Source organism: Sinohyriopsis cumingii, chromosome 6 (assembly GCF_028554795.1).
Source record: "Sinohyriopsis cumingii isolate HCF-2022 chromosome 6, ASM2855479v2, whole genome shotgun sequence".
Classification (NCBI taxonomy): domain Eukaryota; kingdom Metazoa; phylum Mollusca; class Bivalvia; order Unionida; family Unionidae; genus Sinohyriopsis; species Sinohyriopsis cumingii.
Genome location: NC_142966.1, coordinates 59,649,159 through 59,676,129, shown reverse-complemented (window position 1 = coordinate 59,676,129; position 26,971 = coordinate 59,649,159). Strand labels below are relative to the sequence as shown.

Genomic DNA, 26,971 nt, shown 5'->3' with positions numbered 1-26,971 from the left:
CGTTTGATATGGTCCCAAAAAATCCTATGTTATGCTAATTTTTCCAGCTTATCTCAACCCCTGTTAAGTCGATAACCCCATTATGTTGGGCATAGGTTTCGGTCCAAAGTAACATGGGCCCGCTTAATTTGATGAAATTGTACAAGAAATAATCCAGCATTTCTGCTACTACTGTACATTGTACTGCATGGATTGAAAAAGGCAACACATGACCAAATTCTACCACTGCAAATGTTAATCAACCAATCTCATCAATGCATGGTTTTTCACTTGCATAGAATGGCGAAAATTATGTTGTAAACAGTACTTACAGATAAGGAAATTGAATGAGTTTCTGACCTTTACCGGAGCTGCATTCATATGGGACAGTGCCACAAGTCAATACCATGGCAATATAATTTGTTCCACACAGCATCGCATATTTTATCTTATCAGTAACTGAGAAAATTATCAGGTCAGCATCATTAAATGTAAATAAAAATACCTGTTTCATTTTACTCTATATATTTAAAATGAATTAGGTACTTTTAGCTGCATTTAATGATGCAACCCTGAAAACTGACAGAATTACAGATAGGATAAAATATATGATGCTTTATGGAACAACAATAATGTAATTGCAATCGGATATCGTCAAGTCAGTCACCACCTTAATTCATACACAATTAACAACTTTGGTTCACAGTTCACTTGTAAATAGTTAAATGTTTCCATGATCAGAGCGAGTGTAAGCTTTCAAATTCAGCATGACTAGGTCACGTGACTTACAATCATCTATAAATAGAAACCGACAAAATTCCAAACCAAGCTGGTACACCCCCACCCACCCACACACAACAAGACGTGGTTTTGAATTTGTTTTGAACAAAGAATATATAAAAGCACAGCTAATATTTTAGAAAATTCATAGAGCCCAATATTTTTTAAAATGCAGTTGTCCATTGTTGTGCCATGGTTAGAGATTCTTCAGTGCAAACAGAATGAAACAGAAAGTGAAAAGAATAATATATATGAAACATAAAGAGAATTTATTTCATTTGTATTGTTTTATCTAGAATCGAATATCATAGCCTTGCAATCCATCAAAGTGATACGCGGACTCTCCTTTTGGTGCTGTGTTGATGCTGACAGTCACTGATCAAAGTCGGGAGGAATAGGGGATGACAACTGTATGAATAGATTACGTCTGCTTCTTAGAGAATTTGATGTTGAGACAGTTAACTTCAAAGACTTGAAACACATTTTACAGTTTGTCTGTGCATGAATACCAACAGCCTCATCTTCATTTTAATGGTAAAGAGGCAAATTTTATCTGTGAAAACCAGCATACCAAACCTCTGATGATCAACAAAAGTGATCGATTTTCTTGCACAGTTTTGGTCAGTTAAATTTTCTACTAGGTAAGTCAACACTAAGAAAAGAAAATACTTAAGTAAAGAAAAAACGTACTGCCCTACATGTACATTACTTAAAATGCCTAGATTTTTGTCAGCGTGAGAAAACCATTGCATTGCTGAGGTACCAAAGGGATGAGGCTTTCACAGTGAAATAAAAACAACTTTATACCACTGACATTGTTATAGTAACTTTAGTGTTGTATAAATGTGTCATTATTTTTGGTGCTTCCGATGCATAATCATTGTTTTGCAGTACATTTGTCAACTAAACCCTGATATCTTGGGATTCGGTTATGTCAACAATTTTTGTATTCCCCCGATGTAATCGAGATAACTGGCTTTGACTGTATTAACATTACTAATGGAAGGAATTTGTATAGCTGATGTGTCATAGAAATGATGTTGCTGTAGGGTTTAACACCATTTTTTAGCACACGATAGGCTATACATGGTAGCCAGTATTAATGGTGGAGGAAGAACCCGGGAAAACCCCCAGAAACAACCACCGACCCATGAGAAGCTACTGGCAAGCTTTCTCACATACCCACATTGGCCGAATCTGAGACTCGAACCCACGCAGACAGAGGTGAGATGGCAGTGATCCATAATGGAGAGCGCGTTAGACCACTCGGCCACTCGGGGCCCCTCATAGAAGTGAAGTTTTCACACAAAAATACATCTTGCAGTATGCAGTTTGTCCTGAATGAGAATCATGCAGATCTGGCCACTGGCCATACTATTTTGAGCAAGTTTGAAAGTCAGATTTTTTTAACCTTGGGGTCAAGTAAAGGTCACTGCTTGCATATTTGTACTTACTTGTGCTTATTAAAACAGTGACGTTTACAGATACAAATAAGTTTTTACCAGACTTTGTATTTAGTTGTTTTTTAATAAACAAGTGGATAGTCAGCACTTTGACCTTCATTTCAAGGTCAATAGTCTTGACTCTTGTCTTTTTTCGATACTGGTTTTGAGACATGATGACACAAACAAATATTAACAGGTTTTTATCAACCCTAATTTGTAGATGGAACAGTGCAAGTAAAATAACTGTTTAACAAAATATTAATTATGGATTTAATCAAACTTGGCATGTGGGTATATCTTTGAAGTACCTGAAATGAGTTCACTGGTGTTATGTCCATGATATCATACTCAAGGTGGAAGGCCATGACAAGGACTTATGCACTGCACTTATACTGTGTTAACATGAGTATACAAGAAAATATTTTGTTCAGGTATTTGTATTTTGAAATCTTAACAGGAATATCTTAAAAAGTTATGGTAAATGGCAGCTAAATGGAATAAAATAAGGGAAGAAATTTACTTCTCATGAACTCATGTACATTCTTGTTGGCCATTGGAGCATTACTTTCATACAGGACTCTTTGCTATGCAGCAATTTTCTTTTAGGATTGTTACTGAAATGAACAGGTTAGCAGAATATTAAATATTGCATGTACCAAACTTTGTTTTCTTCATGTATCTGTTACACATTGTTCTCAAACTAAAATGTATTTATATATCTTGCAGGTATTTGGATAATAAAGTTTTTGTGTCCTTGTCAAATGGTGACATTATGGTGTACAGAAGAGACACTGGTAGGTGGAATAAAACACACAAATTACTGATCAAGTTAAACTTATCCTACCAAGTATTGCCATTGCCTTTTCTTGACCTTTGATAGCATCATATCTAAACCCTGCTGCATAATTATGGTGGGACCTAAGTATCACTTTTCTGGTGGTGATGATATTTGTGTCAGCATTAAGGTTTTATTAATATTTTGTGTTAAAGCTTTTCACAGTTCAGATTGGGGAGATAAATTGTTGCATATATGCAGATGAGACACTGTGTTCTGTATAATCTTTTTTTATTTGTCCTTTGTAATTTTTCTTGTCATTTTGGCAGGTAAAAATACGCACTTTGAGGCAGGTTAAAATATAATTATTTATTCTTATTGGTGTATGTCCTAGATATATATTCTTTGAAAGCATATTTTACGAAGCAAAATATTTTACAGTAAAACTGTTAACAGACAACACTCGGGAAACAACATTTTTCTTTTATGGACAAGTGTTCTTTATATAAAGATCTTAAGTACAGTAAAACCTGTCTACAAAGGACACTCATAGGACTATGACTTTGGGCCCTTATGGGAAAGTGTCCTTCATACAGAGATCTTATAGCACTGTCAACATACAATGGACACTCAATGGATATGATGTGTCCCATATTGGCAAGTGTCTTTTATATAGAGATCTTGCAGTACAAATAAACCTGTCTACAATAGACATTCAGAGGACCACAACATTTATCACATATGGGCCAGTGTATTTTTTAATAGAACTCTTACAATATTTTAAAACCTGACTACAAAGGACAATCAAGGGACCACAACATTTGTCCTTTATGGACAAGAGTCCTTATATAGAGATCTTACAGGATAGTAAAAGTTATATACAAAGGACTGTCATGGGATTACAGCATGTGTCTATTATTGACAATTCTCGTTTCTATAGAAATCTTACAGTATTGTAAAATATGTCTAGAAAGGATAGTCAGGGGACTCTAATTTTGTCCTTCAGATCTCATATAGAGAGTTTACAGTACTGTTAACATGTTGACAGTTGACAATGGACACATAGGGGACCACAGCATTTGACTTTTATGGACAGGTGTTTTTTATGTAGACACTAACATGGTCATCGAAGATAAATGACAGAAAATTGTGTTGTGAATAGGCGTACCTTATTGAAGTTGTCTACAAGGGCAGGTTTTACTGTATGCGAGATCAGAGTTTTTTTTACTGACTTAAACATTTGCATGTTCTCATTAAAAAATCTAATATGATAACAAGCAGGGCACACAAAATATGAGTACATAAAATCAAAGCACAGCATAACACACACACACACGTACATGTATAGTATCTTTACAGGAAGTGTAATTCTCCATCAACAAGTTTTATAAGTTTTGCTCTGATGGTCTTTCATATTACTGCACTGTTGCACTGTGTCAGCATTACAGCACTGTAGTCATAACACTTACCGTGGCAACATTTCAGATTGTGTTACAGTGTCACCATTATAGCATGGTAGTTATCAGACTGTTACACTTATAGCACTGATTTTGCTGTGTGCTGTGTCACAGTGCATCAAAGGAATTTCATTATACAAACGTATTTCAAAGTGATACAATTCAACTTTTTATCTGAAGCATGAACCTTTCTTAACACTTAGTTGTTAATGACAAAATAGTGAATAAAAACATTTGTTGTTTTTTCGTATGCCAGAATAATGGTAAGAAGAATAGGGCATCTTTAATAAGAAAATATTTTCATTGTGGGCAAAAACCAGTTATGTTATAATGCTTTTTGCAAAGTCATTTAGATTATAATATTTTTCATAATGTTTGGAGCTTGTTTACACACGAATATCCTTTATATTTTTAAGATTTCAAGCAGTATGAGGGTACAGATCAGGGTAAAGAATTCTTTAATGTATATACATGTATTAGAATGTCTTGTGGTTACCTCAGTGTACTGTATGGCTTGGTACAAATCCAGTAGACAGTAGCACAGAATTAATTTACATAGAGGAACATCCCTGGCCTTTTCTGTTGCATGCAAGAAAAAACCTTGGATGTAAGTAATGGCCATTTTGAATTGACATTAAGTCCAATGGTGTTATTCCATCATAAAACTTGATTGATGTCACAGTGCCTTGATGGTGTGTCATCATTAAGAGTAATGGCAATGGTTGTTTCAAGCTACTGAAACTAAATGATGTCTTAATTTTTCAGTACAGACTTACAGGAATAACATTAAGATTAAAATGCAGGTACTTCACTGAGTGTTGAAATTTCTTGTCTTATTTTCAGCACATGTCATTTTATAAGAATCTGTCCTTTGCACATCTAGCTAGGGATCCATCTGCCAGAAGTTTAGGAAATTATTCAGCTTGCATCAGAAAAAGACAAAGATGTTCAAAATATGCAATTGGCTAACTCAAAAGAAATATTAAAAACCTTAGAAATAGAGATTTGCATGACTACAGCAGACTTCAGAAATGTTTAGTCTTATATTGATTTTGAATATTGGTTTAATTTGTCACTACTAGAAGTATCTAACAGTTTTAAAATCACACAGAATTTGACTCACACATTCACCATCTTGAGATTTTGATTTATAACAAACAATTAACTTATTATCTCCCAAGCCAAGCAGCTATGTACAGAACACGGATAGAGGGATTACCTAAGCAGTGGGTGTGTTTTCTGTGCCCTTATCTATAAGACTTGATAATACCTGACTTTCTGATTTTTTTATGTAAAAAGGAATTGGTTACTTTTTGCTTAATATTTCTTCAGTTAAGTTCAGATTTGACAAAGTTGTTCTCGAAAATTATCAACATAAGGTATAAATTTCATACAACATGGAACAAATAAAAGACTTCTGCATAAAGATGAAAAGAATGATTTATTTGCCTATACTGGTTCTCTTGTTTTAAATAATTCATTGATCCACATGTATTGCTGTCAAATCCATTGTGAATTCACACTGAATCAAATACAACTTTTAACACATAATTCCATTATTTTGTGCCCAGAAATCTCATCATCACATTGAAAAGCTACAAGCAACCATGACACATATTTTCCCTACACTTTACCTACCTTTGTTCCTTAAAATTTTCCACAAAACTAATATTCAGAAACTGACCAAGTGCTGTAAACAAACGCTCTTAGAATTATGTAGCATCATGCTCTTTTTTGTGTTTTTCTTTTCATTGCCAACTAATCAAAAAACATAAACAGAACAAATGTTTCCAAATGCTAGAAAACATATTTACATTTTGAATGATCTAACTGATAGCTTTGAAACAATCCACACATAAATGATTATTACACTGGGCACATATATTTACGACTTCTGGTTGTCATATTGTTTTGGTTATATTGTTGACATCTCTGTCTAGTCACCTTTCCTAGGATAGTGCCCTCTTATGACGGTATATGGTGCTTCTCGTTCATTTTCCTGGTAATCTCTAATGACATATATATATATATATATATATATATATATATATATATTATAATACAAATCATATGGCAAATAACAGTCCTTTCTAGTGCACTGGATCCAGCAAGAGATCAGGTGTGTCAGGGATTGATTAAAATAAATGCAATAAACTGACAACGAACTGTGCAAAACTAGTATTTAACTATCCTGGGCATTTTCAACTCTAAATGAGTCTTTTTCAAAGGCAAAGACAAAACAGAGACAAGACAAACAACAACAAAAAAAAAGATAAACATCATTGAGGTTAGAAAACTTTAAATGACTATTTCTATTTGAATAAAGCTACCACAGCAGCCATCTTGAAACTCTTGTTGACACTACTCCTCGGGATTCGATGGCCATAACTACATTTTGTTTTCACTGAAAGACATTTTATGATATCAAGTTGATCCGGAAAGAAACCCAGTATCAGTCTGATGTCTAGTATGGTCATCACATTGGTCATCTTCAAAATCTTGCTACTTTTAGATGGAAAGTCAAATTAATATTAGTGCTAAATGAAAATGGTACTGATCTAACAGTCCAGTATGGCCACCTGGCTAGCCATCTTAAAAGTCTTTTTATTGTTATTCCTCCTAAATGGAAAGTCATAGTGACATTGGTTTTTCACTTGGAGACTAATTGTGATATCTAGTTTTCCAGAATTAAAATGGTGATTGTCTGACCTCAGTTATTGCAGTCACAATGAAAATCTTGTCAGTAATTCTCTTGAATGAATGGTCGAAACAACATGGCATTTTTTCTTAAAGTCTTCTAATTATGTCTCATTTGTCCTAAATGAACATGGTGTTGACCTTATATCCAGTATGGCTGCTGACAGTGGCTAATTTGAAAATCTTACTGGTCAAGAATATTAGATGGTGCTTTCAATACGCAGCGGGTGTTTTTGTTTTAAATAACAGTCTTGATTTCCAAGAAATTCTGTTGACATTTGGGATGAAATTATGCAGAAAAGTTAAATATTTGAATATTGGCTACTAGTTAGTATGACCAAGGCACCTGTAACATGATCGATGACAAAAGTGCCTATAAACCATATGACATAACCATTACCAAGTATATGAAAATGACTTTCCATAAATAGTGTACGAAATATTGTCAAGAGGTTACAGTCAATTTTTAATCAGCTATGAGGAACCAGTCATCAGTCTTAATGTTTAAGTAGATTCCCAATGCTAATTATTCTTTAACTTACCCAGATCTGTTATAAGTAAACTGAAAAAAATAGTTCATGCACATTCAAATCAATGACATGGGAGAACTCTGAAAGGAATGTCTCACAGAAATTACACAAATCTCAGCAAAATACTTTGTCACACCTCACTAAATGGTGCCTATAAAATATCACTCATATGGATAAAGAGCCTGAGGGCTGGGTTTGTATATGCCTTCTGTACAGTAACCAAGTCCATTCATAATGCAAGCCTGGCACACAGTCAGTTTAGTTCAGGTAGTCCCATAGTTCTCTGTCAACAAATCATTTTGCTCCTGCAATTTGGAGTTATTGCCCTTTTTGTCATGTTGATTAACACTGTGTTTGAAACAATCTTACTATCACAACCAGCTCTGTAGTTGGTGGATTGAAATAAATCTTGGTAAATATTATGGGCATTGCCTGATGATGGATATTTTGATGAATTACATTGCTCTAGTGATTTTTTTGGAGTTATTGGTGTGCATGACTGTCTCATTACTACAACCAGCTTGAGAAGTCTGTCAACAAATGTTCACAAAATTTCACAGAAAGCATCCTGGGATATGGTATTTCAAATATGTACAAATGATTCTGTTCCAGCATCCAGTATGGTTGTCAATGCTAATTTGTTTTATTCAAAAAGCTTAAAATCTCAACAAGAATCACAATAACCCTGATTTCGATGTCTACTTCCAATGCATCTAATTTTTAAGTAGATATATCAGGTGAGCACTCTCAGACCCACTTGAACCCCATCTTTACAAATGATGCCAACCAGCCAACTATGATGCTGCTTCAGGACTTTAGCAAATTTGAAATAAAATGACTGGCTTGATCTGGAAACAGACACTGAATAAAGTAATTTGCTTTGTTTACACACCCACCCATTCTTTTGGTCCCAGCTGCCAAGAAAATGTGATGTGCAAATATTGTTTGTGTATCCATGTGGCCATCTGTGCACATAAATTTTGTATGGATAACTAATGGTGACTATTACCACAAAAGTATGTTTTCTTTCAGCAATTCTAATAAAATTTCCTTTTTTCACGGCATCTTGAGAGCTTATATTATGATGATAAAATAATATCTTACTATAATGCTATTTGATCGGCTTTGTCGTAGGAGATGCATGCAATACAATAGGCACAGCAACCAACAATTAACATGTATCCTAGGTGTTAATTAATAAGTTGATTCAAACTGCAGACAACAATGATCCTGATCTAGCATAGCATAATGCATCTGCAGATCAGGGTCTGTCTTGTTTATCCTACTGATTGTTCCTAACATTTGCGATAGCAGATCTCGGTCTGTGTAGTTTTGAGTTGGACTTATAGGCAATTACATACAGTATGTGTCTTAACATTGTTTAGTCATTGATGTACAGGATTAGCTTAGTCAGTGGTCTGTTGAGGAAATGTTAGTCCTTAACCTACCAGCCTTGACAGCTTGGACTGATAGTCACATTAAAACTAATTTATTTACCTTGACAGGTAGATGCCTGGCATTGATAGTCACTTCAGAACTAATTTATTTACCTTGACAGGTAGATGCCTGGCATTGATAGTATCTTTTATGTCCATTGATAGTAGAAGTGCATGGTATTACTAGTAAACCGCTGTATTTTCAGGTGGTATGTACCACAGTACTTTTCCACTCTATCAGTATGTCAGTAGTTTCCGTCAGTATGGAATAGATGAAAATTTCCAAAGAATCCTGTTATGACTTTAATGATATTTTTATAAGCTTGTTTTCATTATTCATGCTAAATAGAGTTATGACTGAGATCTTAAACTAAATAACACAAAAGAAGTGAAAGCAGCAAGTTTTTTGTAAAATTCAACAAACAGTTTATTTCCCATGAATACAAAATTGAAAATTTTAAAGGAACTTAGTGCAACGTGAATTAAATCCCAAATAATCCTTAATGTTTTATCACAAGGCTAAAAACATAGAATGTTCCAAATGAATTCCAGTAATCTTGAATGTGCTGATATACATAAATACAGTCTCTTCTCGTATGCTACCTATTTCCATTGCAGTTTTTTGCAGTGTTATGATCAAGACTCCCCAAAATTGAAGTTCAAGCTTAATACGGAAGTGTCAGAACTACTTGTTTTTAACTTAACCAAGAAAAATGATATAAAATAAAATATACGTATCTCAGAAAATGTATGGTATGGAAGAAATTCTTTTTGAAGTGAAAATGTAAAGCATTTGTTTCTTACAATGTGAAGAGATGCAGCAATGACTCTGTTGATTGGTATTTGTATTAGTTGCAAAAGTAAATAGTTTTGATACTGAAGTAGGCACAAAGATCTCATTGTTTTCCAACACTTAGACGATTACCACTTGTCAGTGTTGATGTGTAATGTCTTGTGTCTGCCAGTATTTACCTAGCAAGTTCCATTAATTTGGATGTAAGAAAAGAAAGTTCATAAGAGTAAGTTGGGAACTCTGATAGTAAAGTAATATTAATAGTGCTAACTGGGTACACTAATCTTGCCATATCAGTGTCCATGACAACTTAGCGTAGTGTCAGCTGGGCATTATAATCATCTCAAATCAGTATCCTTCACAACTTTGTATTGTCAACTGGGTATGATAATACTGCCATATCATTGTCCTTCATAACTTAGCATAGTGTCAAATGGGCATAATAATCTGCCTTATCAGTGTACTTCATAACTTAGCATAGTATTAATGGGGCATAATAATCTTGCCATATCAATGTCCTTGACAACTTAGCATAGTGTCAACTGGGCAAAATCATCTTCCCATATTAGTGTACTTCATAGCTTACCCTAGTGTCAAATGGGCATAATAATTTTGTCATGCCAGTTTCCTTGACAACTTAGCATAGTGTCAACTGGGCATAATAATTTTGCCAAATCAGTGACTTTGATAACAGTGTAGTGCCAATTGGGCATAATAATTTGCCATATCAGTGTCCTTGACAATTTAGCATAGTGTTAACTAGGCATAATAATCTTGCCATATCTTTATCCTTGATAAATTATGACACTACCAACTGGGCATAATAATTATGTCATATTATTGGTCATGATAACTTAGCATAGTGTCCACTGGGCATACTAATTTTGCCATATCATTGACCTTGATAACTTGGCATAGTGTCAACTTGGCATAATAATTTTGACATACCAGGGCCAGATCTGTTGTTCCTTCTACAGTAGAATTACACTATTTGCTCATAAACTTGAATTTGCTTTTCTGATGATGGAAACAAGTCGGTGTCATACATGATTATACAATAAAAAGGGGTAAGTCGGTGCCATGCATGATTATACAATAAAAAGGGGTAAGTTTGTGTCATACATGATTATACAATAAAAAGGGGTAAGTCAGTGTCATACATGATTATACAATAAAAAGGGGTAAGTCAGTGTCACACATGATTATACAATAAAAAGGGGTAAGTCGGTGTCATACATGATTATACAGTAAAAAGGGTTGCTTGATTTTTGCCTTTTCTGTGTTAAGAGGAAAAGGGAACTGAGTGAAATTTCACATGAACTTGCTCACCTCTCCTTACTTAAACATATATGACAGTTGTCTAGAAAGGAGCATGCTCTGAAAGCTTTTGAAACAAAATCATCACACTGTAAATGTTCGTCTTCAACATAACTTTACTACGACAGAGCAGATGATGCTAATTGTGCAAGAGGCTACTACAAAATTGTAAGTTCAGTCAAGTTTCTTTCATGGTTGTATTTCTTATCGGACTATAGGCCAATAGTAGTAAAGCTGTTGAGGTAATTTCCTATTGGACTAAAGGCCAATGGTAGTAAAGCTATTGAGGCCATTTCCTATTGTACTATAGACCAATAGTAGTAACGCTATTGAGGCAATTTCCTATCAGACTGTAGGTTAATAGTAGTAAAGCTATTAAGGCAATTTCCTATTGGACTGTAGGCCAATAGTAGTAAAGCTATTGAGGCAATTTCCTATCATACTGTAGGCCAATAGTAAAGCTATTGAGGCTGTTTCTTATCGGACTGTAGGCCAATAGTAGTAAAGCTATCGAGGCAATTTCAGCTTTAGAATCTGTTTGTTATTGAGTCACCAGAATGGACTGAAGTTTGTCTTGTTTAAGTGGCAGCATCAAAAGCACAGTTAGGCAAAAATTAAAACATTTTCCTTGCATAATCGGACCTGCAAACAAGAAATTCGGTGATATAATTATTATTGGTCCTGAAGTGGATTATAGGGGCTGTTTCCTGATGGAAGTACATCCATGAGAGGTTCATGAATCACAACACATTTCCTTTGAAAGTGTTCCAGATTTTCAATTTCCATGCATGGCCACTTCACATGGAGGAGCTGCAGTTTTGGGAATGAAGATCAATGTTGACTGGACCTGTAGTCAGTGAATATTCCATGACATAGACTGATTATCTATGAAACAGCATGAAAGGCCACAGAGCATCAGTCAACTGGCAGTGTACGGTCTTCTCCTTAAAGGTGACATTTAAGGAGTCAGCTATAGGAGATCGCTGGAGTATTTGTTGACCATTTCGTCCACTAGCAGTGCATGTGAGAAGGGATTTTCCAATCAGACTACAGGACATTTTATTCAGACAAGTACAGAAAGGAAATTGTATTGTTTTAAAAAAACACTATTGATTTATTACATATAAATATGCTTTTGTATTTGAATTTGATGTTCCTCACAACAGCTCAGCAACTCAGACCTCACCATTCTAGTGACCTTGATAACTTAGCATAGTGTCAACTGGGCATAATTTTCATGCCATAGCAGTGTCTTTTATAACTTAGCATAGTGTCAACTGGGGATATTCTTCTTGCCATATCAGTGTCCTTGATAATGTAACATAATGTCAACTGGACATAATCATCTTAACTTATAATTGTCCTTGATAACTTAGTATAGTGTCAACTGGGAAACATTCATCTTGCCATATCAGTATCCTTGACAACTTAGCACTGTTTCAACTGAGCATAATTATCTTGCTGTATCAGTGTTCTTTACAACTTACCATGGTGTCAGCTGGGTATAATTATCATGTCATATCATTGTCCTTGACAACTTAGCATAGTGTCAACTGGGCATAATTATCTTGTCATATCATTTTCCTTGACAACTTGGCATAGTGTCAACTGGGCATAGTTATCTTGTCATATCATTTTCCTTGACAACTTAGCATAGTGTCAACTGGTCATAATTATCTCATTATATCATTGTCCTTGACAACTTTGCAGATCTTAACAAGTATCCTATCTAAATTTTTGCCCAAAATCATGGAAAGAGGAGTCAGATTCATTTTTATTTTAAAAAAATGCATATTACTGAATTAATATGATAGCTGCAGTTTGAATTAGTATAATACATATAATTAAATTCATTTGTGTGTGTGTGATTTAGATTTTTAACGTAGCTTTAACAATTTTCCAGTCATATCACTACAGTGTCTGCAGTGTGGCAGTTTAACGTGATGTCTAGCACTGGGGCATCATGCCAGACATGTAGCATGATGTCCCACCCAGTCACATTATCCTGACACCAGGCTGACTAGTCCTAACAGCTAACCTCTTAATGCTGATTGCCTAGTGAGACAGCTGTTAGTACCATTTTTAGAAGTCTTTGGTATGACTCGGCTATGGTTTGAACCCACGACCTCCAGCATCCTGGGCAGATGCTCTAACCACTAGGCCACTGGAGTAGTTATTTAAATTCATGAGGTAGATACATTGAGAATTTGTTTACAATTGAAGATAACCTTAAAATGCAGTCTTAGGAGTGAATTGAATTACTACGCGAACTATGCTTTTCTGTGGAAGTGCCAAGATGTAAATAAGTTATTTTGTTACTGTAAAAAATAGTTTAATGCAATCTCAGTAACATTGCTTTAATGCATGATATTACAAAATACGTAATGTATCTATTGTTGTAATATACACCCTGATGTTGCTATTTTGAGCTTAAAGTTCTTGAATGATGTTGCCACTTGAATACACCCTCCATTAGGGGGAGCATTTTATGTTGTGCTTTTGATCCATCTGTTTGCCATTTCATTTCTGTACAATAACTTAAACTTCAATCATCTACATTACCAAAATTGTATGGATGGCTTGCACTTGAGGTAAGGGAGCCTAGCAATTCTGAAGAAAAACAGCTACCACCATTTAACATTATTAGAACTGAAAAAGAAAAATAGTTTCTGCATAATAATAACATTAGTTCTACTTTACATGCCTGGAATAGCTCCATTTCGGGTAAGGAAGAAGCTAATCAGTTTATGGGTCAAAGGTCAAGGTTAATGTGACTGAAAGAAAACAAATGGTTTCTACATGAACATTTTACTTCTTAACAATGTACCTTCACCAGCAATTGTGGATTGAGGATAATAAAGAAACCTGTAGATTTTGAGATCTGAAGGTTAATGGTCAGTCATGGTCAGTCCAGTAATAATGGTTTATGCACAATGAATTTAGTACAAGACCACATACCTTGACCAGAGGTTCAGGTTATTGTGCTGTTAAACATGGGACAAGTGTATAATGTTCTGTTCATTGTACTCTTTTTCGATACTGTCATAATAATACCACAGTGTTTATGCTTTGTGCCAGGCCAGATGCCAAGGACAACTGTTGCTGTGCATAATTTAAACAAATTGACTGACCAAAGAGTTTGACTGATATGTAAGCTGTAAATCAGTAGTAAAATTACTGTTTTATCATGGTGCACAAAACAAACTATGATTGGTGATTATTTTAAATCAGTAAAAATTGAATTTATAGGATGGATTTAAAGTAAGCAGAATACAGGAATTACGTGTGCAACATAACCTTGGGATAGAACAACTTGTACCATTCCTGTATTTTATTATTTTGATGAATAATGGACATAAAACAATCTTTATAAAGTAATAATAATAATAACAATATTTTTGATGTATAGTACATGTTCAAAAAGCAATTTAAATAGGTTTGTATTCATATGTACCGTTATTTTCTGGCGTATAAGTCGATACTTTTTGACTTGAAAGTTCGGTCTTCGTCTTATACTCCGAATCGACTTATATATGGATTGTGTCATTGAAACTGCATCGACTTATATATGGATTACAGTATCCGGTATGCTATTGACATTGCTCTATAATCGGCATAATCGAAAACAGGTCACATAGAAGTACAAATTCATGTTAAATTACTATGTCAATAAATTGTCATAAACTAATATGACTGCGTTTATATTTGTAAGTTTTGTCATTATTTATTTTGCATTCTGCATGTTTTTTCTTATTTCTCAAACATAAAATAAAAGAAAACAATTTACCGTACCGGTAAAAACTTCACCGGGCCGCATAGCACACTTACGGTCTATACTCTATAGTGTACTGTACTAATTCAAAGCATATTGTTTGTTCCTAAAAAAAAAGATATGAAATAGCTGGTCCATTAATATTTGATTTTCCAGTATAATGTTGGACACACGTGAGCAATTACCGGCATAGCTTTTTCATTGATCCAATTGATCCTACAAAGGGATGTAATCCATATTAACTCGAGCGTTCTATGATTATTTATAAAATAATGTAGATCATGCATTCTACTGAATCCCCCATATCATATGTTTCTAATTGTATTTGACAAAGTTTCTCAAATAAATTAGGTTTAAACTACACTAAAATCAGATAAATAGATGGACTACCAGTACTCATAGATCATCAGTGATCCATGATTTTTAGTTTCGCAATTCAGTTTAAAGCAAATTGTAATGTCAACACTTCACCTACATTCATTCTTAACCAGCTGACGATTCGGTGTCTCTCTTTGATTATACCAGTTGTTGATTAATTGGTCTTTGGTTTCCAACAACAATCAAAGCCAGTTGCTGCAATTGTTTAGACCTTGATATTGGCTTTAGCTACCGATACTAGTTACCATATTGCCGGTACCCCATTGTTCTTTATCATTAATCCGCATCAATTACGCTACCCGTTTTTAATATCAATGGGATTAAGTACAACAGGAAATGATGCCCACTCCTTTCTCTAGATGTAAATAATGAATTTAGCCATGGGCGTTGTTTTCATTGCTATAGTACGGGCACATTTTAATGAGTTCGGTATATTTTGATCAATCTTTTCAGTCATAATCATTCATATAAATATCCCCGTACAAATCATACAACTTATCTCACAATGCCTCCCGTCAAATCACGCAAGTCTTACACAGCGGCATTTAAGCTGGAAGTTGTAAAGTTCGCTGAAGAGAAAGGTGGGAATATGGCTGCTCACAGGAAATATGGTGTAAGTGAAAAATGTGTCCAGGATTGGCGTAAAGCTAAGGTTGCATTATGCGCTACAAAAAAAACAAAGAAAGCAAATCATGGCTGCAAAGCAAGATGGATTAATATTGAGGATAAATTAGAAGAATATGTTTTGACACAACGTGCCGCGTGTCGTGGAATGAACTCTGTTGATCTCAGACTCAAGGCAAAGGAAATCGCAACTGAATTAGGAATTGAAAGTTTTAGTGGACGTGTGTCATGGTGTTATAGTTTCATGCAAAGAAGGGGACTTAGTATAAGACAACGCACTACTATGGCACAGAAACTACCAGTAGACTTTCTGGAAAAATTGAATAATTTCCGTGAGTATGTCCAAGACAAGATTAAGACTGACAATTTTGAAATGTCTAACGTGATAAACATGGACGAAGTGCCGTTAACATTTGACATTCCAATGAACAGAACAGTTGAGCTTAAAGGATCTAAGACTGTTACTATTAGGACAACAGGTCATGAGAAGTCAAACTTCACTGTAGTTCTCTCCTGTAGTGCCGATGGCGGAAAGTTGCCCCCAATGCTGATTTTTAAAAGAAAAACTATGCCAAAGGAGAAATTCCCCAGTGGAATAATGATTGAAGTAAATCCAAAAGGATGGATGGACAATGCCATGATGGGGAAGTGGTTAGATAAATGTTTCGTACATCGAGTTGGTGGATTTTTCCAAACTTAGAAGTCTCTCCTCATTATGGATTCTATGCGTGCACACATCAGTGCCGAGACAAAGTTGAAGATTAAAACCAAGAACACATCGTTAGGCATCATCCCAGGTGGTATGACAAAGTTATTACAACCACTAGACATTTCCGTTAATCGATGTTTCAAGGCTGAGCTTCGGAAGTTGTGGGAACATTGGATGATGGCAGGCGACCACAGCTTCACAAACACAGGACGTATGCGGTGCGCTACATATTGCCAGGTTGCGCATTGGGTTAAGGATGCATGGGACAGGGTTCCTGAATTGGCTATTGTGAATGGCTTTGCTAAAGCAGAAATTGTGAGCCAGATAGAGAAGCCAGATGAGGATGATGAGATGGAGACAGACGATAATGAGAACATTTCTAATGATATGAGCCCCGATATAGCTGCCATTTTTCATTCTGATATGGAAGACAAAGACTTCGAGGGATTTTCAGATATTGGAGATGATTAATTTTATTTTCTTAATAATATGTATTATAAAACTGTACATTTGTGTAAATTTGATACTGCATTTCACAGATATGTTAAAGTATAATAAAAAGTATTTTTATTTATTTTTTGTTTGCAACTTTTGTTTTCTGTCTCATTTTCTTCACATTTCTGATTTCCCTATGAATTGCCTTATTTCCCTATTGTTAGCTTCACTGAGTTTATCTCATCTGTTGAATCTTGCACTCAAGACTGGTTTCAACTGGAAGGAATAATCATAGCATGCACAGCCACGTGGCTCTTGTTGCTGTTGTTGTTTTGGGGCTTAACGCCATTTTTCAGCACACGATAGGCTATACATGGCGGCCAGTATTAATGGTGGAGGAAGAACCCGGGAAAACCCCAGAAAGAACCACAGACCCACGAGAAGGCTCTTGTTGCAATGGATATCATAATTAAAACAAATATGCTTTAAACTAAACTATAATCAGATATATTGTGAGCACGCGCGTGCTTGTGTGTGTGCGCACGAGAGAGAGAGAGAGAGTGAGAGATGAAAAAAATTGTCCGTGTACAAGATCGTTCTTTTATTCAGGGCATTTTTTATTTGTAGCTTTTGCAAAGAGAAAAAAGACCGTATTTTGAGTTACCTGACAAATGTGATAATCCTCAGGTATTACGAGCCTACTATATTCCATTATCAATAAACACCTCTAAATCAACAATTCATTCTTGTTTTAATTACGATGTACATTGCCACAACAACCACATGGCTATGCAGTGTTATTTACACGGTAATTAAACATGCTTAGCGCTTTGGCTATAGTTGAAACCAGATTGAGGGCAAGAATCGACAGAATAGGTCAAATCAGCAAGGCTGCCAGTAGGGAAATGAAGCTTTTTTTAGGGAAATGAAAATCTGTCAACATTTTATTGAAGTCATTGTCCATACAAAATTTGTTATAAGGACAAGAGATCATACCCATTACTTTGTATTCGAACTCACCGATAAAGATAATAGTGGGGTATATCATTGAATAGATTAGTAATAAAATGTTAATTATATCCAAGTCCAAACAGAACAAACACTTAAAAAATAGTAAACCGGTATGTATATATATATATATACGAATCGATTTAACGGAGTCCGTGACTTTCAAACTTACGATAGAAAATGACAAGTTTGTATAAGTTACGTTCGTAACTACAGGTAATAAAATGAACTACAACATGGATGTGCTTTCAATTATAATAAACAAGCATGGACTGTTTATTCAGCTGTGTCAATTGATAACAAAATATAGCAGTTCATAAGTAAAATCACAAGCATGTTAGCATCGGTAATGCAATTTCACGATTGCCGGTAGTATGGAATATCATACAACGATACCATCAATATTCATGCAACCGGAAGTTACTAGTATAAAATACAAAGCCAAGTTATTGACCTGGCCTCGTCTTATACTCCGAATCGACTTATATATGGACGAAGGATGGAAAATTTACAAAATTGGTCAATTCGACTTATACTCCGCATCGACTTGTAGGCCGGAAAATACGGTAGATCATCTTAATAGATTATACATTTTTTAAACTTTTTGGACTTGGACATTTGGGTTTGCAATGGAGACGTACAATCCTCCCTCGTTATAATGTAGTTGTCTGGGTCCTTAACCACTGACCATGTTTGTACCAAACTGTATTGTACCAAGTACCATAATATGTACAGAATAACAAATATTGAGAATAGCATAATATATAGAACCGTGTTATAGTAGGCACTTTATATCCAGAATCATATTATAATGAGGCACATTATAATGAGGGGGAGATCTCTACTTATTTACAAACATGAGTCCAGTTTTGTTTTTTAGGCTGTAAATTCAGGTAGGATCTGCCAAGTTTATCAACTCAGTTAAATCTTTGTGATTGGATTATTATGTATTCTAACATGGTCACTTTGAGAGTTTTGCCCAAGTAAGGAAGGGGCTTTTAGAAGCAAACAATCTTCATAGTTTAATAATCTATGATTAGGAACATTACCCAGTCATACATTGTGCCCCCCTCCCAATAAAATGGTAATTTAAACTTGTTTAGGCTTTTTTTTGGGTATGTGTCAGACAGTTTGAAACATGTAAAGTCTCTTGCAATACAAATACACTAATGTCATGATGTTATTACTACAGTCACAAATTATTGATCAGTATAGCTGACTTCTTACCCATCCAGATCAATAGAATTTCCACAGAACCCTTAATAGATTATTTAGTAGCATCATTTATGTAGATGATCATTTATCTCAATAAAATTCAAAAACATTATGGACATTTTTCTGCATACTGACAGTGTATATCAGGTGACAAATTAGATATAATTAAATGAGCAATAACTTTATAGAGAGACAGTGGCATGCTACATATGAAATGCTTTGTAAATTGATAGCATAGCAAAACTAATATCTGCCTAAAGTACAAATTCTTATTACTCACTGAATACTACTATGCATGAATAATTATCTTATATTGCAGTAAGATCAAGTGAGCTTAGGGTATGGAACTGCATCCATTGTGAAATTGTCCATCACATGTTCACCAACATTACTAATTCTCAAGTCCTGTTTGACCTGTTTTTGCCATATTTTGTGAAGAGCATCCTGGCATGAAGACTTTTCAAATTTGTACAAATGAAGCCAGACGCTCCTTACAGCTTGCATAATATATCGATGCTGTAATATTTTGCTCCCTAGGTCATCTAAGCATTAGTTTGTTCTCTCCTTATATTAGTACACAACAATCTTGACTGGTTCGTACTATTGTTCCCTGGATGTGAATTGAAATCCCATCATGATTATAGGGTAACGGAGCCATATTAAATTAGGCAACTCAGATGTTACATTGTAGTGTCAGTAGTTTATTATTATGTCTTTTCATGTGCTATCCTATAGTGTAATTAGTCTTGTGTTCCATTACTGAAGGTAAAGAGGTTTTTTACCCAGTATAGAATACAAAATCTTAAGATTCTGTACCAAAGACAAAGATCAAGTAAATAAAATCTAAATAAAGTGTCATAATGTTACCAGAGGGTCCAGTTTTCACAAGGTTACAATTTACTGCCAAGTATACATTATTGTGGCTGTGGCAGTAGCTTACCAAGGGAGGTAACCCACTGTGGGGTGAGGAGTATGATCAGATATGGCTGCCATTACTAACAATAGAAAAACCTTTGAATCATACCTTTAAAAAAAAAACATACTTTGACCAAACTTTATTAGAAAACATACTTGTATGAATGCTTTTTAATTTGATTCTGCTCCACCACCAAATAGGGCCACTTTAACTAAAAATATAAATAAACTCTTAAACTTATTCTTTACAAATCCCCTTTGACAGGTTTTGACAGAATTGTTCTTTTTAGAGTGGCTTTACAGAATTTGACTAAATGAAGTAAGGCATCTTTGCTTGAAGGTTTTTCGACTTTGTACAAATGATGTGTATCTGTCATCAAATATAGCAACCACTCCTATAAACAGTAAAACTTTTAAATGGCTTCTTCATTAAGACCATTCAACAATTTTGACCTTATTTGCCAGAAAGTCTTGCATAAAGTCTTTTTGATTAATGTGCCATTAGATATTGATACAGTTCTGTGCAAAAATGAGACTTCAGACAACTACTTTCATAACCAGTCAACAGATATTGATAGTTCTATGCAAAAATGAGACTTCAGACAACTACTTTCATAACCAGTCAACAGATATTGATAGTTCTATGCAAAAATGAGACTTCAGACAACTACTTTCATAACCAGTCAACAGATATTGATAGTTCTATGCAAAAATGAGACTTCAGACAACTACTTTCATAACCAGTCAACAGATATTGATACAGTTCTGTGCAAAAATGAGACTTCAGACAACTACTTTCATAACCAATCAACAGATATTGATACAGTTCTGTGTAAAAATGAGACTTCAGACAACTACTTTCATAACCAATCAACAGAATTATAAGCATTTTGACAAGGCATCCAGCTAATCTAGATTTCTTCACTGACCTTTCTTGTATATGACTGTTAGACAGATGGCAACCAGGTGAGTGGTCTCAGGCCTCATATGAGTCAATTTTACCTTTTGTTGTAGAATCATATATTGGGTTAATTAGTTGAAATATTTTATACATATATACACAGATGAATTATTAACTGCAGTAGAGGAAATCAGTGTTAATTATACAGGAATATTATCATAAACTTAATGATGCAAAGGATGGACAAATATTATGACTTGTTGCCCAGATCAAAGCAAGAAAACATTTCTTTTAGGTAATACATATTCAGTAGCATAGAGATTAGAAATGCAAAAAAAGATGATTTTTTATAATGCAAGCGAGAATAAAGTTTTTGTAATGGAGAACACCTGATATTTATCTGATTATTTAATGCAGTATCACAGTTTATAGTGGGTTAGTTGAAACAAAAAACTATTTTGAGGTGCATGATGGGAAATAAGTGACTTTTTGGGTCATCCATTCACTTCAGAAGCTTTTTTTATAATAAAAAAATTCCTTTTATGTATATATATGTATATATATATTCATTCATTCATGTACTCTTTTACATCATGGTGAATGAGGTCTCTGCGTTGTGTTTCAGAGGGTGTATGGGACACAGAACACCCATACACACGGACTTTAGGAACTGTAACTGCACCCATCAGCAAGATGTTGCCAGTTGCTGGTAAACTGTGGTGTGGCTGTCAGAACAACATCAGTGTAATAAATCCACTCTCTCTTAATCCACAGGTGAGTAGTCATGTTTAAGTATCTTTTTTAATTAATTTTCAAAATGCTGAATGTTAGTTAGAATGATTAATTTATTTTAATAGTGTCTTTTAAATTCCATATTTTTTGTAGTTTAAGTGTGCGTATTTTATCTGCATAGATTTCATTCCATCTTGCATATACAATAAAACCTGTTAGAGAAACCATCCCTTCTGCCAACGAAATGCAGTCTGTCAAGACCGATGGTCTCTAATAACAGGTCTGTACCAAGGATCAATTTTCCAATGTCAAAATTCAACACTGGTTAAGAAGGACAATTATAGTCATGCCTTGCCTTGAGAGATCTCTTTTCCAGATTTGCCAAGCATCTGCTGAAACTCCTGGCAAGTTTAGGGTGTATTAATTCCATGAAGAGAAATAAGTTTAGCCCATTGCTTTGGAAATACTGTCAGTGAAGATAAAGTTTACCCCATTGCTTTGGAAATACTGTCAGTCTAGATCAAATTTACTCATTTGCTTTGGATATATGGTTGGTCTAGATAAAGTGCACTCAGTTGCTATGGAAATACTGTTGGTCCAGATAATGTTTACTCCATTGCTTTGGTAATACTGTTGGTCTAAATAAAGTTTACTCCATTGCTTTGGAAATAGTGTTGGTCCAGATAAAGTTTACTCCATTGCTATGGAAATACTGTTGGTCTAGATAAAGTTTATCATTTGCTTTGGAATAATTGATGGTCTAGATAAAGTTTACTCAGTTGCTATGGAAATAATGTTGGTGTAGATAAAGTTTACTCATTTGCTATGGAAATAATGTTAGTGTAGATAAAGTTTATTCAGTTGCTATGGAAATAATGTTGGTCTAAATAAAGTTTACTCATTTGCTTTGGTAATACTGTTGGTCTAGATAAAGGATACTCAGTTGCTATAGAAATGCTATTGGTCAAGATTTTAAGAGTAAACTTTTTATGTGTATCATTCAGAGATACCTCAAAGATATCATGTATTTTACAAGTCTTTTCACCTGTTTCATGTATACCGATGTTAATTTTTGTGCATAATGAACAACAATAGAAGGATTTGGGAGGGCAAAGAGGAGAGAATATTCTACCTGTATACACAACATGTAATTTTTGTTAAAATGTTTTATTGCAGTATAGTCTCTGGGATGTTTTCAGATGATTACACTGTTTGTATTTGTATTCTCAGTAATGATCATTACTGATAAGTCTTCACATAGTAAGATGCAGTAACTGTTGCTTTTTTGTTTTCATGAAAAATCCTGTTTTTAAAGAAAAACCGATAATTTTCCTACAAAACAATTCCATTACTCCTATATCTTTTTAATCAAAAAACTCGCTTGACTGCCTGGATATTGCAGATGGCAAAGACTAGGTATGGCATTTTACCCATGGCTGAACCAGTAATCAGCAGTCAGAAAATATGTTGGAAGACATCACAAGAGAACAATATCAGGCAGTTCAGACTTTCCAACTCCTTTTGAGGATGGCATTTATTCTTTGCCAAATCAGGCAACTAGAAATTGTGGAAGAATGTTGCAATTCTTGAGCAGCCAAAACTGAGTCACCATTTGAAAAAAAGTGTAATATGATCATGCGTTTCAAGTAAAGTGGACCAAGAAATGGCCATTCCTATTGAACAACAGTATGGGAAGGACATGTCAATGATAACAAGAACAATGCATTGACAACAAGATGTACAAATTACCAAAACAAGAACTGTTGAAAAAAAATGTAGGTAATAACTTAGATAATGTCATATTTGTTACACAAGGGCTCGATGTTGGATAGTACCAACTTTTTCTTGATTATGCCCGCTGTATAATAGATGGTTTGATCTAGTCAGATAAATCAGAGCTCCAATTCTGTATTGATACTGATGATTGATATGTGGGCCTGATGTCACCTGTTTATTAAAATGTGCAGTTTTGCTGCATGGAGATCTAGATGCTTACCGGCATTTGGTACAAGTATATTGACTTACAAGTCACCAACACAGGATTATATGTGAAAATAGTGTGTACATGTCACCAAAAGAACACCTCATTTGATTGTAGCTCAACAGCTGTGAGAAATACCGTTAAGTGTACAAAATGTACACCGATGCTTGCAGACAAGGGTGTCTGCAGATCTTTTGCAGGTTTTAATGAAATGGCAATGTCAGCTCCTAGTCTGCCAGTCAATATCATTATAAGTGTGCGACTGATTTATCGGTCTAGGCTTGATAAAAAAAAAAAATTAACATTATCTTACATCGAGCTTCTATGGTTTTTAAAAGTATTCAGGTAACATAAAGTAATATTACTAAAATAAGCATTGATGAATTTAATAGATTCTTTTTACCCAAAATAATTCAAGTATTTGGCTCACTTATTGCCAGGTTTGACCATCTTTTAAAGTTCAGGTAGGAACGTTGGCCTTTTTGTGAAAAGTTCTAGAAGCAACACTGTTAAAATACTTGAAGGTTTTACAATATACATGATCAATATTTCCTTGATAAAACCTAGATCATTAGCAGAAGAAATTCATGGTTTGTGTTACCTTTTCAGAATCTTTCCTTATTTTTTTTTACAGACAACATTTCAAGTGCACCAAGATGTCAATAAGAGTGTGCAGTGTATAGTAACATCTGGACAGGGAGTGTGGATTGCCTCCCAGCAGTCATCCAAAGTTCTCCTGTATCATGCCACTACGTATGAGTACCTGCTGGAAGTTAGCATTGCAAATGCTGTCAACCAGAAACTACAGTGTATGTTTTGCTGCTAGAATAACTTTTCTCCGTATGTTATGTGTAATTGCACAAGTTATTGTATTCTATCTACCATATAATACTTGCATAGAAGCTGGATCCAACTGCAAGCCGCATAGACCCAGTTTTGCCATTGCATCATGCATGAGCAGATCTGGATCTGTGCAGTTTGTTAGGAGTATTCATTATAACAAGCAACATTGACCCTCATCTGTCAGCGCATTACATGATGGCAGATCAGGGTCTATGTTGTTTGCATTTGGATCCAACTTGTAAGCGATATGTATTGCACTAATACCACTTAGGGAGATAATATTAGAAGATATATAAGAACAAAAGCTAGATGTTTTCTTTTTCCCCTACATTACCCACTGTATAATGCAACTCAGCCATTTGGTTTTGCTTCAACTTGAGCCTCATGATAAGTCACGTTTTAGACTGGGAAGAAACTGTTTCACATTAGTATAAGAAGTTGAAGGTCATTATTACCTCAGGGACATATTCTCTCATTGATCACTTGCTTTAGTATATTTTCATTTTTTCCTTTTGAAGAAACAAAACATCACTATTTTTTAAGGACCAGATAGAAATGTTTTGATTACTCTGCCTGATGTTCAGTTTAGAAAACACCTTGTTATGTGAAATAATCAAGTTCTGCACTTCATGCCCTTACTGAACTTTAGGTTTTGCTGGCCACCATGGCTAGAAAAATCACATATTTTTTCTCACAAAGTAAATCATATAATTGTAGTTCAGTGTACAAATACTACTGCAGATACTTGATTGATTTATTGGCATTTAACAGCTTATCAACATATGAAAGGGCATATTATGCTGTGACTACTGGATTAAAGTGTCAGGTCTAGAGGCTGTCAGTACAACCCATATTAAAGTGTCAGGTCTAGAGGCTGTCAGTACAACCCATATTAAGTGTCAGGTCTAGATGCTCTCAGTACAACCCATATTAAAGTGTCAGGTCTAGAGGGTGTCAATACAACCCATATTAAAGTGTCAGTTCTAGAGGCTGTCAGTACAACCCATATTAAAGTGTCAAGTCTAGAGGCTGTCAGTACAACCCATATTAAAGTGTCAGGTCTAGGGGCTGTCAGTACAACCCATATTAAATTGTCAGGTCTAGAGGCTGTCAGTACAACCCTGATTAAAGTGTCAGGTCTAGGGGCTGTCAGTACAACCCATATTAAAGTGTCAGGTTTAGAGGCTGTCAGTACAACCCGTATTAAAGTGTCAGGTCTAGGGGCTGTCAGGACAACCCATATTAAAGTGTCAGGTCTAGAGGCTGTCAGTACAACCCATATTAAAGTGTCAGGTTTAGAGGCTGTCAGTACAACCCATATTAAAGTGTCAGGTTTAGAGGCTGTCAGTACAACCCATATTAAAGTGTCAGGTCTAGGGGCTGTCAGTACAACCCATATTAAAGTGTCAGGTCTAGAGGCTGTCAGTACAACCCATATTAAAGTGTCAGGTCTAGGGGCTGTCAATACAACCCATATTAAAGTGTCAGGTTTAGAGGCTGTCAGTACAACCCATATTAAAGTGTCAGGTCTAGAGGCTGTCAGTACAACCCATATTAAAGTGTCAGGTCTAGAGGCTGTCAGTACAACCCATCAGCATATTTTTTTAATATTAACCTGTTGTATGATTCCAGCGGCAGATGACATAATCCGTCAGCACAAGGCAGCATGTCTGCGTATCACAGCGTTGATGGTGTGTAAAGATTTGTTGTGGGTGGGGACCAGTGCTGGAGTCATTCTCTCCATCCCGATGCCTCGTATTACTTCCACCACCACCAAGGGCACAATCAACACACCAACATTCACGGGTAAGATACTTAATTATTGTGCTTTGGATGAATAGGGAAGCTAATAATGGACAGTGGTCCTAGCATGTATGCATGTTTCTTCACTGAATTTGAATGTAATTTCAAACTCAGGCATTGTCAATGATCTTTAGTTTGAGTATACTCACTAATTCAAAAATTGTCAATGACCTGTAAAATGAGTATACTCTCAAACTCGAAAATTGTCAATGATCTGTAACATGAGTGTACTCTCAAACTTAAAAATTGTCAGTGATCTGTAACATGAGTGTACAGTAAAACTTGTTATGAGAGACCACCCCTTCTGCCCAAAAAAGTGGTCTCTCAAGACAGATGGTCTCTCATAACAGGTTTGTACAAAAAGACCAGTTTCCAAGCTCCAGTTTCATAACAATTTTAAGAAAAATAACCACAATCACTGTATATATATATATATATATATATAT

General features: G+C 35.0%; 1 protein-coding gene across 2 annotated transcripts in view; it reads left to right on the top strand.

Annotated features, from left to right (window-relative positions):
* The window catches only part of LOC149797040 (rho guanine nucleotide exchange factor 17-like), a 236,502-nt gene that overhangs the window by 189,830 nt on the left and 19,701 nt on the right, over positions 1-26,971 (top strand). Inside the window, exons 19-23 of one of the 2 annotated variants that reach the window (XM_089961704.1) lie at positions 2,931-2,998; positions 4,853-4,882; positions 21,792-21,940; positions 24,514-24,688; positions 26,355-26,528. In XM_089961704.1, the coding sequence (XP_089817830.1) occupies positions 2,931-2,998; positions 4,853-4,882; positions 21,792-21,940; positions 24,514-24,688; positions 26,355-26,528 (596 nt within the window). The remainder of the gene's footprint in view (positions 1-2,930; positions 2,999-4,852; positions 4,883-21,791; positions 21,941-24,513; positions 24,689-26,354; positions 26,529-26,971) is intronic. The other variant, XM_089961705.1, reaches the window with a different exon arrangement.